The following is a 17774-nucleotide window of genomic DNA, read 5'->3' on the forward strand; positions in this document are numbered from 1 at the left end:
CTTGATATTTTTATTATTTTTATTGTAATCTTATTTTCTTTAGTCTTTATATGGCAGTGCCGAACCTGACAGGAAGATAGAGGAAGAGGGAAAGAAAAAACATAAAAGGAAGACATAAAGGAAGAAAATGTGGAAATAACAGTTGTCTAGGCTGCCTAAAACCCACCACAAAAAAACAAAACAATATAAACTACCACAGTACTACATGACAAATAAAGAATAATAGGATATTGATGATATGAAAAAGTACAGTAGTCATCAAACGTACCTGCAGAGAAATGTACCAACACACAAACATTAGCAACATCTAGTCAGAAGCGTATGGAGAGACAAGCACGTTTGTGAGCATGCACATGTGAACGTGCGTGTGTGGCCATGCAACTAGGAAGAAATGTGTGCTTGCAAGGGTGCCATGATCACGCCGCACCCCGAAGCATCAGCGCACCCCGAAGCATCAGCGGGGGACGGGGGGAGCCCGAGGGCCAAATGCCTAGCAGGTCCATAGAGCACCAAGCCCAGGACGGCAGAAGCAGACAGAGCAGAAGCCCACTCAGATCGGAGCCCCCCGGCGCGATGGGGCAGGGCCACCAGGCACCACAGGGCAACGGTGAGCAGGGCCAGCGGGCGCCGGGCGTAGTTGTGTGTGCACGAGTGTGGGCTATTTATAATGCAATTAAAAACTGGAAGGAGCCATTAGATGGTGGTGGGTCCCACTGCTGCCAGGCAGCAGGACCCCTTCAGGGCTCCCGCTGCCAGGCAGCAGGACGCCTTCGGGGCTCCCTCAGTGTGTGAGTGTGTGTGTTATGTGTGTACTGTTAAATGTGTTAGTGTCTAACGTGTAAATAAAATCGGGGGAGAGAGGTCACAAAGGGAGGGGATGGAGGAAGAGCCACCTCGGTGGCTCCTGTCCGCCCACCCACAGCCCATGTGCCCGTCCCCCCGAGGCCCTAAATGTATATTGATGTCTAGGTTGTGATTAAAATCTAGTGGGGCAGGCAGTCGCAGGGGTCCACTGGGGGTCCTGCAATGGGGACTCCTCAGCCAAACCAACAGCCTCCACCCGCCCCACAGAGCCCTATGTGTAGTGTGTATGATGTGGGGTGGCGGGGGAGGAGAGGGGCTCGAGGAGGGGCACAACCGGGACAGAGATCTCTCTCCCAGGCAACCAACTCCTCAGCTGGCCGCTGTAGGCGCCCCCGCCTCCCCAAGACCACACGAGGGCAAAAGGGCAAAGGCTCAGCCTGGCCCAGAGCCCACCGCATCAGCACCCTGGTCGCCCACCCACCCCCGGCAGCCCACGCCCCCACACCAGGGGACCAGAGAGCCCCAGGTTGCACACACATATCCTGTTTGGGCCCAAGGCACAGCGCCCCCACCCACCCCGAAGGAGCCCCCAGCGGGAGGGGAGAGAGCGAGGAGGAGAGCAGACTCCACCCCCCATTAGCCCTAATCCCCCCCCACTGGTGGGCAGTGGGGGGGATTAGGGCTCCCCCTACCCCTCCCTGTATCCCTACAGACACATCGTAATCCCAAGGGTACCTGCCCGGCATCGGATCGGCCCGACCCCGATGGCATGCCCAGGGCCGACCAAGCCCCCCTGAGGCCCAGGCAGGGTCTCCCTAGCAGGAGGGAGGCATCCCCCGGTCCCCGGGGCACCCCTCCCCCCGCCCGGCCCCCACCACAGCAACACGGCCACCCAGCCCCAGGCCAGCCACCCGACAGCCCCGGGCCCCAGGTCACCCCCCCGGCCCGCCCCAAGGGGGCACCTGCCCCCAGGCCACCAAGAACTTTTGGACAGATGCACAGAGCCATAAAGCGTTTAGGTAATCATCTGCTGTGCTACCTGTGCACTATGTGCAGATATCTGAGTGATTAATACCCATCTTGAACATCCTTTTTCCTGTGTAATGCGTTCTATGGAAGACTTTGTATTGTATGAGTTGTAAATTTGGGCTGTCTGTCATATTAAAGGCATTAAGACATATTTGTAGCCAAAATGGTTGACTAGGATTGGTGGATAAATCTATCTCCCATTTTGAAGTAGGTAGGGAATTTGAATCATCTATTTTTAACATTAATCTGTATATTTTTTAAAGTAATTTTGGGGTACAGAGGTCCATCAAATCTGTTACCTTTGAAGGAAGTTCCAGGTCTGTTTGGTGAAGGGAGAATTTTGTGTGTATTATGGTTTTGAGTTGTTGATATTCTAAGAATCTGTTGCTGTTAATCCCATATTGTGCTGAGAGTGTATTTAAAGATAAAATGTTTCTGTTATGGACAATATGTTGAAAGTATTTAATTCCTTTGTTAATCCATTGGTTAAAATTTAGCATATTTTTGTTTGGTAGAATATCAGGATTGTTCCAGATGGGTGTGAGTTTACATGGTATTATTGAGGAGTTGGTTTTTTTGAGAAATTCCCACCAGGCTGTCAGAGAAGTGCTGATGTTGACACTTTTGAAGCACTTTAGCTTTTTTATACTTAAGCTGAAAAAAGGTAGATTAGAATTTTCCAAATTGTCACAAAATGTTTGTTCTATGTCATCTAGTGGACTAGGTTTGAGCCATTTTAGGACATATTGCAACCTATTAGCTAGGAAGTAATGTTGAAAGTTAGGCAGGTCTTATTCTCCCCTATCTTTCGGCTTCTGTAAAATTTTTAAACTGCTCTGGGGAGGTTTATTTTTCCAGAGAAATCGTGAGATGTGTGATTCTAGCGATTTAAACCATGTGGAGGGGGGGTTTCATAGGAATCATAGAAAACAAATAGTTGATTTTGGGTAGAACCATCATTTTTTATAGTGGCAACTCTCTCCATGAGTAAAATGGAGATTTCCAGCGAGCAAGATCATCTTCTATAGTCTTAAGAAAATGAATGTGATTAAGTTTTGTTAGTTCTGAGAGCCTGGAGGGAATATTTACACCCAGGTATCTAATGTTGCCTAATTATAAGGTGATGTTGGGTAGATTTTGAAAGCTACAGTTGATGGGTAGAACTGTGCTCTTAAACCAGTTAATGGAGTAATCCGTGAGTGAAGAGAATTTATTAATTAGTGAGACTGTTTCAGATAGAGAGGTTTGTGGGTTCTGGGAATAGTAAAATGTCGTCAGCATAAAGACTTATTTTATGAAATATATTTTTGGACTGAATGCCTTTAATAGCTTGATTTTGTCTAATTGCAGTGGCTAGCGGTTCAATAAATGTAGCAAAAAGTGAGGGGGATAGTGGACAACCTTGTCTGGTGCCCCTTTGTAAATTAAAACTTGGAGAGGTTTGATCATTTGTTCTAACACTCACATTAAGAGAACTGTATAAGATTTTAATCCAGTTAATGAAAGATGGTCCAAAGCCGAATCTGTTTAAAGTAGCTAGTAAATATTTCCAGTTAACACGATCAAAAGCTTTCTCTGCATCTAAAGAAACTATTATTGTTTCCAGGTTATTGATATAATCTATTATATTAATTTGTCTCCGCTTGTTAAGAGAGGAATATCTGCCCTTTATAAAGCCTGTTTGATCAGGGTGTATAATGAGAGGAGTTACTTTCTCTAACCTTCCAGCTAATGCTTTGCAGATTATTTTAAGGTCCGCATTCATCAGTGATATGGGTCTGTAGCTAGATGGTATTGTGGGGTCTTTACCTGGTTTTAATAGTACAGTAATGGTGGCAGAGTTTATGTTTGGGGGTAAGTAACCATTTTCCTTTATTGGTGTCACCATTTTGAAAAATGTAGGGGCCAGTGTTGACCAGAATTCTTTATAAAACTCTGCTGGGAAGCTATCTGGACCTGGGGCTTTTTTTTACAGGGCATATGTTTAAGGGCTTCATGTAGCTCCTCCACTGTGAGGGGGGAATCTAAGGCCTGCTATAAACCTGGTAGATCTATATTGTTAAGAAAATGATGGATATCGTCTGATAGATTTAAGTGTGATGTATACAGAGTTTTATAGAAATCTCTAAAGATGTTGTTTATTGCATCTAGCTCATGCGTAATATTGCCTACTGAATCTTTAACAGCTGATATGGTAGATTTTTCTTTATTTATTTTTAACTGATTAGCTAAAAATCTTCCAGATTTATTACTGTGTTTAAATGTCTCCAAGCGTAGTCTTTGCACCAGAAATTCTGTTCTCATTAATTATTTCATTTAATTCAATTCTAGCCTTCCTTATTTGGTTCATTGTTGGTTCATCTGGTGAAGCACTGTAGGCATCCTATAATGATTTAATTCTTAGTTCTAATTCTAATATTTTTGAGTTTTCTTTCTTTTTATTATGTGATGCAAAAGAGATAATTTTGCTTCGCATTACCGCCTTCCCAACTTCCCACAGAACACATGCTGAGACTCCTGGTTTGTCATTGTTTTCTAAGTAAATGGCCCACTCTTTTGTGAAGTAGCTGATAAAGTCGGGATCTTTAAGCAACGCTGTATTAAATCTCCAGCTTTTAGATGGTGTGATTCTCGTGTTCCTCAAAGTGAAGGAAACTGGTGCATGGTCGCTGATAATGATGGGGTGAATCTGGGTCTCTGAAATCTCACTTACCAAACTGTGTTGTAGAGAGGGCATTCACTGATGCTTTTGTCATATGAATCTCCTGTAAGAACACAATGTCTGCCTGCAGATCCTTTAATCTATTAAAGATTTTTACTCTCTTCTCTCTGGTCCCAGCTCCGTGCACATACCACATGATAAATCTAAGTATGGTCATTATTGTGGTGAAAAGGTGAGTGTTGGATGCTTCTTGTTGATATAAATGTGTATGTATGTGTGTGTGTGTATGTGTGTGTAAGTGTATGAATATGTATGCATAGTGTTGAATGTTATTAAATGTACTTGAATTAATAAATGTGAGTTTTAGGTTATATATGCAGGTATTACTAAATGTACTGTGCAGCTTAGCATTAGTGTTATATGGTTTTGTGAGGTGTAAAGAGTATATATATATATATATATATATATATATATATATATATATATATATATATATATACATATATATAAAAAAGCCACTTAAATTCAACCTGGCAGAAGAGGACGGTTTAGCTACAGAAGCATCGAAACACAGCTGCAGTTGTAATCATACCAACCGTATGTGAATATAACATTATTTTTAATAAATTTACTCTGCTTGTTCTTCAGTTTATTGTGAGTGTGAAACCTTATTTGATGTAAAAACTTTATAAGATAAAAAAAAAAAAAAATGAGGTTATTCAAAGTGAATAATGTAAAGAATGTTGGTTAAGAGTTCCTTTCCGTAGGTGTTTGTATGTAATGCACTGATCGTAAATGAAAAGTGAAGTGTTAGCATGAGGTCTGTACCTGCTCATAAAACTCATTAACGATGCCTTCTGTCCACTTGAGGTGCAAGTCACGGACTTTGGCTGGTCCATTGATATCTGCCAGCTTGATACACACTTGGCACACCAGAAGTCTGTCATTCTCATTGGTCCAATCAATTCCTGGACTATTCACATCGTTCACCTGTTCACACAAGAAGATGGGTGCATTATTTCTACTGGTTAAACAACATAAGTGAAGATCCATCCCAGTGTTGCATGCTGGAACATGCATGCCATATTGTAGGAATACATTCTTCTTTAACCACTGTTGCCCTGATTAGCTTAGGTTTAGTTTGGTTAAAAACTAGACAATCAAAATAGTCAAATAAGGGTAGAAATGGAGATGGGGAAAAGGAAGTAAATATTAATTACTAAAAGAAATTGAATAAAAATCCTAGGACCAAGAAAAACAGCATAAATCCACACAATGGACCAGATTTTTGATCCTGAGACAAAAGTTCTACTCAGATCCATGCACATTGTAAGTCTTGATTTTGAAAGGAGTAGGTGCAGTGAGTAGTTCTTGGCATTAACTGTGTGTAGCCTCTGCTACTAAAAATAAAGAACTGATATTCTGCTGAAATCTCATTCCCTAAAAAAATCTATTATCTGTTTAATGAATTTAATTGGCACTCAGATACATTCAGCTGTGTTCTACATTTTGCAGTCACAGACACAGGAGGTTTGGGTCACTGTTTTATTGACAAGGATGTGTGCCATAATCTTGGAACTTGTAAAAACTTATTCTTAAATAAATATGCACATCATTTTCAAGCACAAATGAAGTGAGAAATTTTAGAAACAAATCTTACTAAATGTGCCCCCCACTCCCCCCGCAAAAAAATCCCTGGATTATAGCAGGCTGGCGCCCTGCATTTAGAAGACTACCTCGGTGCTTATGTGGTGCAGAAAGAAACCTAATGACCCAAAATTCAAGGGTGATGTTAACTTCATATTCTCTACTGATCCAGCATTCATCAATATCTTCTAAGTACTCCTCAAATAAGCATCAACATCATCCCAACATCCTTTAATAGCTGGAATAAATAATCTCACAGTGATCAAAGAAAAAATTAAGGTCTGTAAGTGTGTGACTTGTAACCAGTAACCAGACCGTTATGAATCAGACCTTGTTGTTGAACTCAGCCAGAAAGTCAAAGTGCTTCTTGAGGTCAGTGGCTAGTATTGCCTCGATGACAAGGAAGCGAAAACGCTTGAATTCCACATGATCTAGGTTGACCAGGAAGTTGTACTCAGGCTGGGATAGGTAGAGGCTCCAGGCAGATGCAGCATGGTGGTTCTCCAGGACTGAGCGGTCATTGTACAGTACCGCCTAAAGTAAAATGAAAGGAAAGGCCAAGTGGTGAGAGAGGGGAAAACTATGGGCTATGAAGATTCATAGTATTTCTTCAAGAATATTTGAAATACACATTCTTACATAATGTGTCAGCATATGTGTTGCAAAACCTGTAATGGATTTTAACAAAAGCAAGTGCTCAATAAATGAGATAAAAAGACACGAGGGTATTTGGTTATGAAAGAGCTATGACAGGCTCAGGCGTATGCAGAGTGCAAGAGATGAGCAGGTTAAAAACAGTTACATGGACATCAGCTACCAAAATAGACATAAAATCCTTTTAACAAACAAGGTGGCTGTCAACCCCTCTATTAGCAATCAATAGGTTCAAGGTCCTTCTCTTTTCTTTTAACCAACTTTCCTAGGACTAAACCGAGACAGTGTGGGTGCTATCACTGGATAGGTTGTGAAAACACAATATTTAAATTGGGGCAAGTGGTTAACCATTTCAGCTCTCATTTGCATGACAGAGCACAAAGACAGAGTGACCATGTGGTGAGAAGCTAGTCTTGTATCTGACCCCTATTTGAGGCATGTTACTGCGTCTGATGACATCTAAGCAGCAGTCGAGAAAGAGCCTGGCTTTGTGTCATGAAACGTGTCAAGAAAAGAGATGTAAAGGAAAATGTTGACTCAAGTTAAAGATTAACAGTAAAACTGGAGACGTAAAACATCAGGACAAACCACACAGATAAAAGTGAAGCAGCCAATGTAATGCTGAGATATGCTTAAGATAGAAGAGGAATTTGAAATTCCAATAATACAGCAGAAGAATTACATACGATAAAAACAATTTTTTAATTTTTTTAGAAGATTGTTCAGTGTTCAGGTGTAAAGAGTGACAACAAAGCAAAACAAAACAATGTTACTCTTTCCCACAGGGCATCCAGTTTTATTAACTTATTTCACTCTAAAGATGGCCACCATAGACAAAATGAAATCATACACTATTAAAGAATACTTAAAACTGGAGATAATTTTCTATACCATGTGACTTCCATTTGCATCTATAAAAGTCGTTTCCTGCTGGCCATTACATAAAATGCAAGTTGAAAACTCTTCCACATTAGTTTAATTTTTCAGACCAAAGGGCTATATCTATCTTCTATATACAATCCATGTGAATACTATTACTTTTTAAAAGTTATTTATTATTGTACAAGACAAGTGCCCCCTGTAATGTTGAAGTGACAGGGGCAATTATTCTCTGAAAAAGTAACATTATAGCTTATAGCTTCTAGTTAACACTCAACTACTCAACACAGATTTTAAGATCCTGTAAGTTCCTCACTAATTCAGTTAGGTATGAGTGCTTAAAAAAATAAAATTAAAAAAGAGCCTGACTTCCTTGTCATTTTTTCATGGGGACACATGAAACAAGAATTTATTTTAATAAGCTGATCATAAATGATTTTTTTTTATTTAACAGCATGGTATTCTCATGCCTTTTAAGAAGCAGGGAAATAATTATCACCCCTATCAAATAGCTGGAATTATTGTAGAGCAGGAGCAAATGTTCAGAAAAATACACACTTCCCATTTAAATATTAAACTCATGACCATCTCTGTATATACTGTATTTTTGGTGCACTTTAATGCAGCATGAGGTCATTTTTCTAAACAACAAGCAGGGATTATGCATCCAAACAAACAATTTATGAGTCAAGAGAACAGATTAGCAAATGGCTCAATTTTTTTCCCTCCGCTGACCTTAGCAGCTTCTGTAATACTATCCAGAGGATATGCAGCCAACCATACATCCTCTACCATGTCAGAACTGCAGAAGCAGAAGCCATTTCCTCCACACTGGACCCACTAGTGTTGTGGAGCAGGTGCTTTGTCAGATTTGAAGTAGATTCACAGCTGACATGAACTTATTATCACCCAGGCTACATCTGCATTTTACTTGTTTTGTTAATTTTAGCTGCAAAGTCAAGTTAATATGATTTCTTTACAGCTGCTAGGTGAGCTACAGATGAGCACCAACCCAATCACAGGTCAACTTCCACTAATCTGGAGCTCTATCTGCCAAGAAGGAGATACACAATGCAGACGCATAGGGGGTAAAATTGCTAACTTAAAAAAGTAATTATTAAAACTGATAACCAGCGTGCTAGATTCCCACAAGAATGCTGAGCAGATAACTCAAATTACACACAAAGCGATTAATGGTGATATTGCATTATAATCTTATATTCATTTAACCAAATACCTTGGGCCACTGCTGTGGCGGCTCATCAAATTTAAGACTTACAAATAGAACTTATGAACGTGTTCTGCTTTCCAAAGTATTAATGAAGCTCCGGATGGATGTTAATTCAGTTGTAGGTGGCATCAAAACAGAGCAAGATTTTCAAGGCTGAGGGTAACCTTATAAATTTGTATATTTATTCTGTCTTTATTGCACTATTTTCAAGAATGATAATAAAATGTTCAGTTTCAAAAACTCATATTTTAAACTTGTGATTATTTGTGTTTGTAAACATTTGTTTAAACTGGTAGTAGTCAAACAATCTGCAATTCTTATAAGTACTAACAGGTGCTGTACCTGAGGTGCATTAGTGGCTACTAAAAAGGCATTTGTGCGACCGGGATGGTCGTAGTCATGCATTGCAGCTGCTACATAAAGGGCCATGAGCTCCAGGGCAGGTATGTTCCAGGCAAGGCAGCCATAGCTGTCATCTGAAATCGAGGAGCTCTTGGAGGAGGCATAAGATATCCTCCCTGGAGAGATCCCACTATCTGAATCTGGGGCATAGCAAACAAGACAGGTTACATGACTTTTTTCATACCATTGACAGTAATCAAGCCTCATAACTTCTATTAGGGCTGAAACACAATGTGCAGAGATAAGCCTGAAAATTTTGTAAATTTAAATAAGTAAATTAAAGCAGTACTACTATGAACAGTCCCAAAGAGAACAGTCTTCTGACAGGAACAGTTTAATCATGCTGTGAACTAATGTGTAGCCATGTGTCCAGACTACAACCTGTGGTTAACAGTCTAACTAGTGTTTACCTGTGTCACTCCCTGTTACATGCTCACTGTGGATCTGCTGGAACCCAGGAATTGGTCGAGTGGTCAGGTACCAAACAGCATGGAGAACATCAGTAGCATGGACCCGGTTATGATCTGTGGTTTTTAACAAAACAGTATAACTTAAATATATTTTACCATCTACAACAGCAGTGGGTTTAGTTCCTTTCTCAATAAAATCTGCACCCTAGGTGCACTCAACATAGGTGCCTCACGATATTTACTAAAGTGATCAGACGATACATGTGAACATCTCAGGATAACACATAAAAACAAAAAAAACAAAAGTACATCTTTGAAATGTTTGACCACAGCGCAGTGTATTACTCACAGGGAATGTCTCTGTAGCCATTTTCCAGAGCACAGAAGTATGACATGAACTCTCTCACAGGGATCTTGAAGATTTCAAATAGACACATATCTTTGAAAAGGGTGTATGTCACCTGGGGAAACACAATTTCAGATTAATGACACCTCATTCTGGAAGTAAGACAAGAAGCACCACCACCGATCAGTCAGTTTAGTGGAACACTGAATAACACTGAGTAGAGGTTCCCAGTTTTGATTTGCCCAAAAAAAGTTTGTAGTGATTGTACTTTAAAGATTGTATGTTTATATACGTAGTGCTGTATTGTATATTGTTTAGGGCCATGTCCCTCCCTGTGAAACTGGGGAAGTGTACTGTAGCCGATTATCAAAGCACAGCCCAGGTGTAGACCATCCCTAACCTTCTATAATAAAACTCTATTTTTTACTATGATTTACCAAATGAAATAACAGGGAAGTTGAATTATTCAATCTTGATTTTAAAACTCAGACATGAAGATCTTTTGGATCGCTAGAAGGTTGGGGCTTCTTAGCTCTTTCTTTAGCGTAGGAGCTCTCCTAGGTTGACAGGAACCATGTATGATGCAGTTTTGTGCTGACTGGTCTAAACGTCACTGTACGATCTTTGTTCTGGACAGCTTCAGCCTACTGTGACAGGTTAAGCATATGACTGCAACAGAAACTGTTATACAAAGAAAACTCGTGAACATATAAACATTAGATCCTACTGTTTCCTTATAAACACCTCAACAAATCATTAAGGAATGGTGGAACAGTTAAAAGCAGGGTTTATTGAGGTGATGTGTGATGAAGGAATTACGACAGATATTAGCAGGTCCACCACCCACTTGTTGGCTGATAGGTTAATGATTCTACCCGCTGTGTAAATGTAACAAGAAAGAAAAAGTTCATGAAGGTATGTTTTCATTTGAGGAGCTCCTCGGTACCTGTAAACCTAAGAGTAAAAAAAAAAACCTGAATAACAGAGCTGTTTTCTCTTCCTCCAGGGTGGACAAACACAATTTGCCTTCATAAGATGGTGGTTATACTAACATAGCTGAGGATCCTCCCGGTCTTCCCTCCCGTCTTGTCCATCAAGTCAAAGATCTGGAAGTTCCAGGTGTTCATCCTCTCCATTAGAGCCTCGTGGTCCTCCAGCATAGGATCTAACCTGAACTGTTCACCCTGGAAACATGCACCAAATGTTCAGGTGGTACAGATATGTATATTCTTACATTGCTTATAGAAGAGTGCTTAGAAAATTTCGCTTTGCTCTAACATTCTTGGATTCTTAATGTAAAAAAAAACATATGTTTAACAAGGCTGTGAACAGTTTGGTCAGAGATATTTATGTGATGTGCTTCTATAGCAGCATCTTGTTAGTCTCACTTGGAAGCTGTTCATTCCACTTGAAGCAATATATCAGACTTTACAAAGCTCCATCTCACAAAAACAAAAAAAATAACTTTACTGTGTCATTTTTATATCAGTGGTGTTACTCCAAAAGACTTGCAAACCATAACCCTTTAACCGATCTCTGGTTTCCATTTTGGCTGCACTCATTATTTAGTACTATAATAAGAAAAAAAATCTTAGGCTTGTTTGCCAGGAGGCAATACCAGTAGCCCTCAGAAATCCAGCAGAAAACTTTTTTGTGGAGCATACAGGTAAAAAAAATCCAATTTAGTAAAATGTTTTGTGTCAGTGGATCTTTATGAACTGTTAGCATGCAGATTACAAAAGCAGCAGATATTTTCTGATAGCAAAAGGGATTTAGATAACCCACAAAGAGGAAGAGGAGAGGAATGCAAGATGAAAATGAGCAGCCAGAGTATCTTTATACCCACAGTCCAGATATTCAGTCTGCAACAAATACCAATGGATTACAATTATCAAATGTAGTGTACAAGTAGAACAATAAACGGTACAACCAAATGACAACAATATTTGGATTAAAGGCTGCTGAGAGTTGAAAATACAGCTACCTAAACTTAGAAAATGATCAGCTGAATCTAGACTGTCACAAATCGGAGGAATAACTTTTACAGATATCTACAAGTTAAGTGAAATAATTAAAGCTTAGAGAAGCTGCAGTCTATCTAGAGAATTGAAAAGATGCTAGATTGTGGGTTCAATTCACAAAGTGATCATAATGTTTTTGGGTCAAGTTACATTTTGCTGCAGCACAATGACGGATGGTTTTTATAGTAATCACTTGAAAGTTTGCTTCAGAGAGTGTGCTCCTTGCAAAGGTAAATCATCAGCGTCCACAGAGAAAAAGGATAAATAAAATCAGTTTTTTATCAGCTAAACCACTCTATATAATGTTTGAAAGTGATGAGACCAACGGCTACCATAAAAAATAAATGCACCACCTGCTTTTTCAAGCACACCTCTGATTTCTGATTCTGCTGGTCTGTAGTTGAGCTATTCTCCTCTTCCTGCCCATGGTTTCCTCCAGCATCTGGCCTCCCATCTCCAGAAACATCCACTTCTGGGCTCTCCTCCCTGATGAGAGGCTCCCCTGTGAAGTCCAGCCCTTCACCTGCTTTGTTCACCAACACAACAAAATGTAATACCACACTAGATACAAGTCCTACAAAAGCCCAAAAAAGTAATAATCCCCCAAAATTATCATTTTACTTTAATGTAACAAAATTTTATGGGATGTGAGTAAATGATGTAAAAACATAATGCATTAGTTGATACTGTGGAAATTCATTGCTTTTCCCCTTTCAGTACCAAATTGCAGTATTATTTATAGTCCAGTAGAGAGCAGCATTAAACCCTTAAAATACTGGCAGAAGTTTCATTTTCAAACACCAACACACTGAAGAAGACAGTCTGCCATGACTGCATTCCTCTCTCTGTAATGTGTATGAAATGCGCTTGTACCTGAGCGCCTGCGCTGAGCCTCACTGCTATATGGTTGATGAGACTCCCCTATCTCACTGCTGGAAACTCCTTTGAGAATCTGACGACCACAGCTATGATGGGCAACCAAAGAAAAGGCAAATTAAAACACAGAATCCAAATTTTCAACATAAAATGATACTTCAAGCCTGCAGGTCTCACCTGGTGCAGAAGGGGAAGGCAGAGCTGCGAAGGCCCTGCTGGAAATCAGTGGAGCTGGTTTGGTAGCCCAAGGGCTTGTGCAGGTTCAGATTGACACTTGGCTTTGTCAGGAAGTCGGCTGTGTCTGGAAACTCCACAGGCGATCGAGTGACAAGGGACGATGAGGAACCTGTACCCAGTGCTGGAGGACTGTGGCTTGGTGAGGTGACAGGGCTAAGGCTGGGAGATGCGCCTAAAGAGGATGAAGACAGTGCAGGAAAAGAGAACAATACTCAATCAAATTATAAGCAATTCAACAAAATGTTGCAACTTTGGGGGTTAAGTCTTACCTGCTCTCCTAGGCCCTGCATGGTATGTGAGGGTGACAGAGGAAGATCTCTGCTTGGGAATGGTGAGGAGGTTTGCATTAGGCCCATTGGACAGATTTGAGCTGGAGCACAAAAGAAAAAATGTTCAATTCAGGCTGTAAAAAAAAAAAAAAAAAAAAACTCAAATGTTACAAAAGTTCCTACTTGATAATGAATCACAATTTCAGATATTCTCAGAAATTTTGCCTCACCTGGTGCACAAAGCTACACTATACTCTATACAAGTAAATCATTTTACACCACTGAAACAAAAAGAACATGATGATCTGACATCACCAGTCGTCTTCTGCCATCCTGTGGACACACACTGTAGCACAATGCACCCCAGCAACCTGTAATTATTTTTAATTGAGAAACCCAAGTGTCTCTCGTTGCATTTTAACATCAAGTTCCACTATTATAATCTGGTAACACTTGTTGCTTTGGTGTGCAAAATACACATCTACTGTCTCTGACTGTCTCTGTGCAAACCACAAACACAATGAAAGGAAATGATGAAAAACAATTTCTCCCGGTTTCTTGTTTGTGATTAACACTGCAATGTTCAGACTCCTAAACAAACTAAAAGGCTCAGTCAGTACTGTCATTTTTAACTGTTAAAATGTTTTTCCTTTCCTTTATCTTCAAATTATGACTGGGTCCATTCTGTCCCATGTGGCAGGAACTGAGGGCTAGTGCCTCTCAGTCTGTTGGGATTCATACAAAAAGTTTAAAGCCGTAGCAAAGTATACCAAAACTGGAGATTTATTGTTGGAACAGTTAAGCGCAGCAAGACTTCAGATGTAGAAGTGTGGTACGAAAGGATAGAAATAAAGGCAAAAGTCAATTTGGACAGTGGTAACAACATTCACCTAGTTAACAGGTTTTCGTAGTCCAAATCTAAAAGAGGATCTTCATTTCTTAACTGGTAACCTTGTGTGGTGTATGTGAATGTCAATCATATGTACGTGTCACCACTAAACACAAGTGACCTAGTGTCTTTGGAATACATGTATAATTATCTCCATGTTGGTTTCTCATATTTTACAGGAGAGGTTGTACACTTTGGATCACAAACTCTTCTGAGTCTTCTTCAAACTTCTGTCTAAACGAACTTGTGCAAGCAGACTTTTTAATATATTTTTGAAAAGTTTAATCTAGCTTCCTTGTCCTTGTTGTCACTGAATTCCCCTTTATGGTGGACTTGGTTAGTGACTTATCTACCTCTTCCTGTCTTGGTTGGGTGTTGCAAAGAGGTTTTCCTGTATCATGTAAAGCATCGTGCAATCACCCAATAGATCAAGTCCAAATCTGTTTACATTGCAAAATTAATCACTGACCTATTTTCTATTTCTCAGAAGTGTTCATGATCGTTCTGCAATCTCTCCAATGGATTTGTTTTGTTTTTGCATTCTAAGAACAGTCTGTTTCACTTGCATTGCAAACTCTTTTGCCCACATGTTATGGGCTCACAGAGGCGGTTACTAAACACAAATGCCCCACTTCAAAACCTTATGACTGAGGAGGAAATGACAAAAGAATAAGTTCAAATTTGTCCAAGACACTGTGTCTGACCAAAAAACAGGTATCAACCAGAGCTGCAAATATAAAAGGAACAGTCTGCATCCTAAGACCATATTCATGTACCTAATTTAAAAAGATTGAATGTAAGTAGATATGTCTGTGTGTACTCAAGTTTACTGAATATGATCTCCCTTTTCTGCTAATTTGGAGCAAATTAAACACACAAAAGCTGCAGAGCCTCTTAAGAAAGAAAACAACTGAAGTACAGTTACATCATTAAAGTTGGCTCTCAATCTAATCCAAATTAAGGCTGTGTTTCTGTTCACACCTGGTCAAACTGAGGTCTGAGTGCGGTCTCTTTCCATTGTTTCGCTCCCATCGTGAAGAGGCGGCATCAAGAGTAGGGAGTGTAGTGGGTGTGGAGGAGGTGGAACTCCGTCTGGGCTGAGGGGTTGGGAGGCTGTTTCTGCTGCTCAGTCCCTGAAAGGTTGAAGAGGTATTCAGAACGTATATTTGACAGACTAACAGATTTTCCTGTTAAACAAACATCTATCTAACTAATTTATCTAACTAATCAGTTACAATCACTAGGAAACATGGGAAAGGTTAAGACTGATCATATGCTTGATTGGTGTTCTTTTAGTACTACATTTACAATTTCTTTAATGGCATTAAACCTGTGGTGCGGCATTCTGGTGTCTAAAGAGCCCAAAAAAAATCAATTAACTATCAATATCTATCAATACAGATCTGAATTCGATAGTAGAACACTTGTACGTACCTTAATGCTCTTCCTGTCACTCCTTTCAACAGAGTCCTCCACCTCTACGGAGTAGAAACCAGGGAAGGGGGTGAAGGGGTTGACTCTTGGGCGGCATGAGCCAGAAAATGTTCCCAAAAGACTGGAGATGCTGCGCAGAGATGCAATAGTGTTTGGCGACACAGAGGAGTCCAACAGCAGGTCTGACACCAGATTTCTGGCCTCATTGATCACTGAAAGATCCACGCCATTGCCGCTTACAGCCCCCTGCCACATGAACACATACATGAGAGTGCATGTCCAGTGCAATCTGTACACAGTTTTAAAGTTCATTATTTGTGTTGGCTTTAATATCAGCAGGAGGAAAACTGTGCCAAAATGGCTCTTTACATCTTTAAGGAAACCATTTACCCCAAAGTGAACTTTGTTGATTTTTTTTAAACATTTTTAACCACCTCTTTCACTTTGTTCCTCTCTTGTTGTCTCTTAATCTGTCTTCTTTGCCTTTTGTTTTATATATAGCAAGAAAGCAACAACAATATGAGTTTTGAGGGAGGAAAACAGCATATCTAAATTCCATTTGGGAAGTGAAGCTCTGCTAATATCTAAAGTGACATCCCATAAATTGTAAGAGTCCATCACAGTGTGTAATCCTTCCTTTTTTAGGGCAGATTTCATAAGAGGACAATGTTCTGACTGGGTCTAGGCAGTCAGGAACAGGAACAAATACTGACTTTTGGCCTCTGTGAGCAAAATACTTTAATAGATTACACAAATTCTTCAAACAAGTCATACAATGTCAAAGAAAGATAAAAAATAAATAAATAAATAAAATGACAATGATTCCAAGGGCACTGTATGAGAAGTTTTACACAATGTGTACTCTGTCTGAAGAAAAAATGTGAGAGGAAGAACTGAACATCCTACAGGGAGACTGTGGCTCTACTAGTGAACGACTCTTCGGTCTGAAAAGAGCTGTTTCTTCTGAATGACCTTTAAACCTAAAAAACAGGAGTACTGACCTGATACTGTGGTTTGTACCAGTGTTTCAGATCCCAGTCCCATAAGATCATCTGAAAAACAATGAAAAAGCTGTCAGTCAAATGCCATCACTGTAGGAGATTACGAATAGTTTTAAAACACAAGGAGCACGGGTTTTGACCTATTCTCTAATTTGAGCTTTACTGTTGCTGTGAGGGCACAGGCAGGTCACTAAGAGAGCAGCAGAGCTTCTGCTAATCTATTATCCCTGTTATCTAAACACACAGGGTAGTACAGTTTACATTAAGGATTTCCTGAGCCACTTTATGCTCTTTCTAGTACAGGTACTGTATGCTACACACTGAGCGAAAGCAGACTAAGGCCTTACGCTGAGAGCAGAAGCAGAAAAACAAACCACTAAAACCACCATGGTGCGTCTACAATAGAGTTATGAGATCTTATCAAGCCCCAACTACGTCAGTTGGTAGCATTTCCATGCTATCTGTTGGTACCCACACTGAAGCTCTCACACTTTACAGCAGTGTAGGGTCAAAGCTGGCGCAGGTTGTGTAACAGTATGTTGGTGGAAATGAAAATGTCACACATGACATGTCTCACATGTCAGGTATGATAAAAACAAAAACAGAGAGACAACAATATTTTAAGACAGATTTAAACTAGGCTTATTACATGTAAATTGTGCTTTTGCACATTAACGGTTGAGCCTGTAAATGCACAATAGGAAAAAAAAAGTATATATATATATATATATATATATATATATATATATATATATATATAAAGTAATTAGAGACAGAATCATAAAAAAATACATCTTACTTTAACATAACCTCCATGCAGTCTCACCCCACACCACAAGAGGGACGGACATAGAGAACCAATTCATAAATACAAACTCTTCCACAAACACAATCCAACTCGTCTTTAAATCTCAAAACAAACCCCATCGTCGCTCTGTCAAGAATATACAAGCTACATCCTGCCACAAACATAAAAAAAAAGT

General features: G+C 39.9%; 1 protein-coding gene across 3 annotated transcripts in view; it reads right to left on the minus strand.

The window, feature by feature from the left end:
• Positions 1–17774, minus strand: part of pde3b (phosphodiesterase 3B) — a 62708-nt gene that overhangs the window by 4270 nt on the left and 40664 nt on the right. Inside the window, exons 2-14 of one of the 3 annotated variants that reach the window (XM_041996349.1) lie at positions 16792–16842; positions 15791–16036; positions 15338–15489; positions 13468–13568; positions 13139–13370; positions 12959–13050; positions 12439–12608; positions 11117–11248; positions 10068–10179; positions 9719–9832; positions 9249–9448; positions 6473–6676; positions 5324–5485 (exon numbers count right to left, since the gene is read on the minus strand). In XM_041996349.1, coding sequence (XP_041852283.1) covers positions 5324–5485; positions 6473–6676; positions 9249–9448; positions 9719–9832; positions 10068–10179; positions 11117–11248; positions 12439–12608; positions 12959–13050; positions 13139–13370; positions 13468–13568; positions 15338–15489; positions 15791–16036; positions 16792–16842 — 1968 coding nt within the window. Of the gene's footprint in view, positions 1–5323; positions 5486–6472; positions 6677–9248; positions 9449–9718; positions 9833–10067; positions 10180–11116; positions 11249–12438; positions 12612–12958; positions 13051–13138; positions 13371–13467; positions 13569–15337; positions 15490–15790; positions 16037–16791; positions 16843–17774 lie in introns of all 3 variants that reach the window. The other 2 variants (XM_041996272.1, XM_041996426.1) reach the window with 2 other exon arrangements.

This window comes from Melanotaenia boesemani, chromosome 1, assembly GCF_017639745.1.
Source record: "Melanotaenia boesemani isolate fMelBoe1 chromosome 1, fMelBoe1.pri, whole genome shotgun sequence".
In the NCBI taxonomy this organism is placed as follows: domain Eukaryota; kingdom Metazoa; phylum Chordata; class Actinopteri; order Atheriniformes; family Melanotaeniidae; genus Melanotaenia; species Melanotaenia boesemani.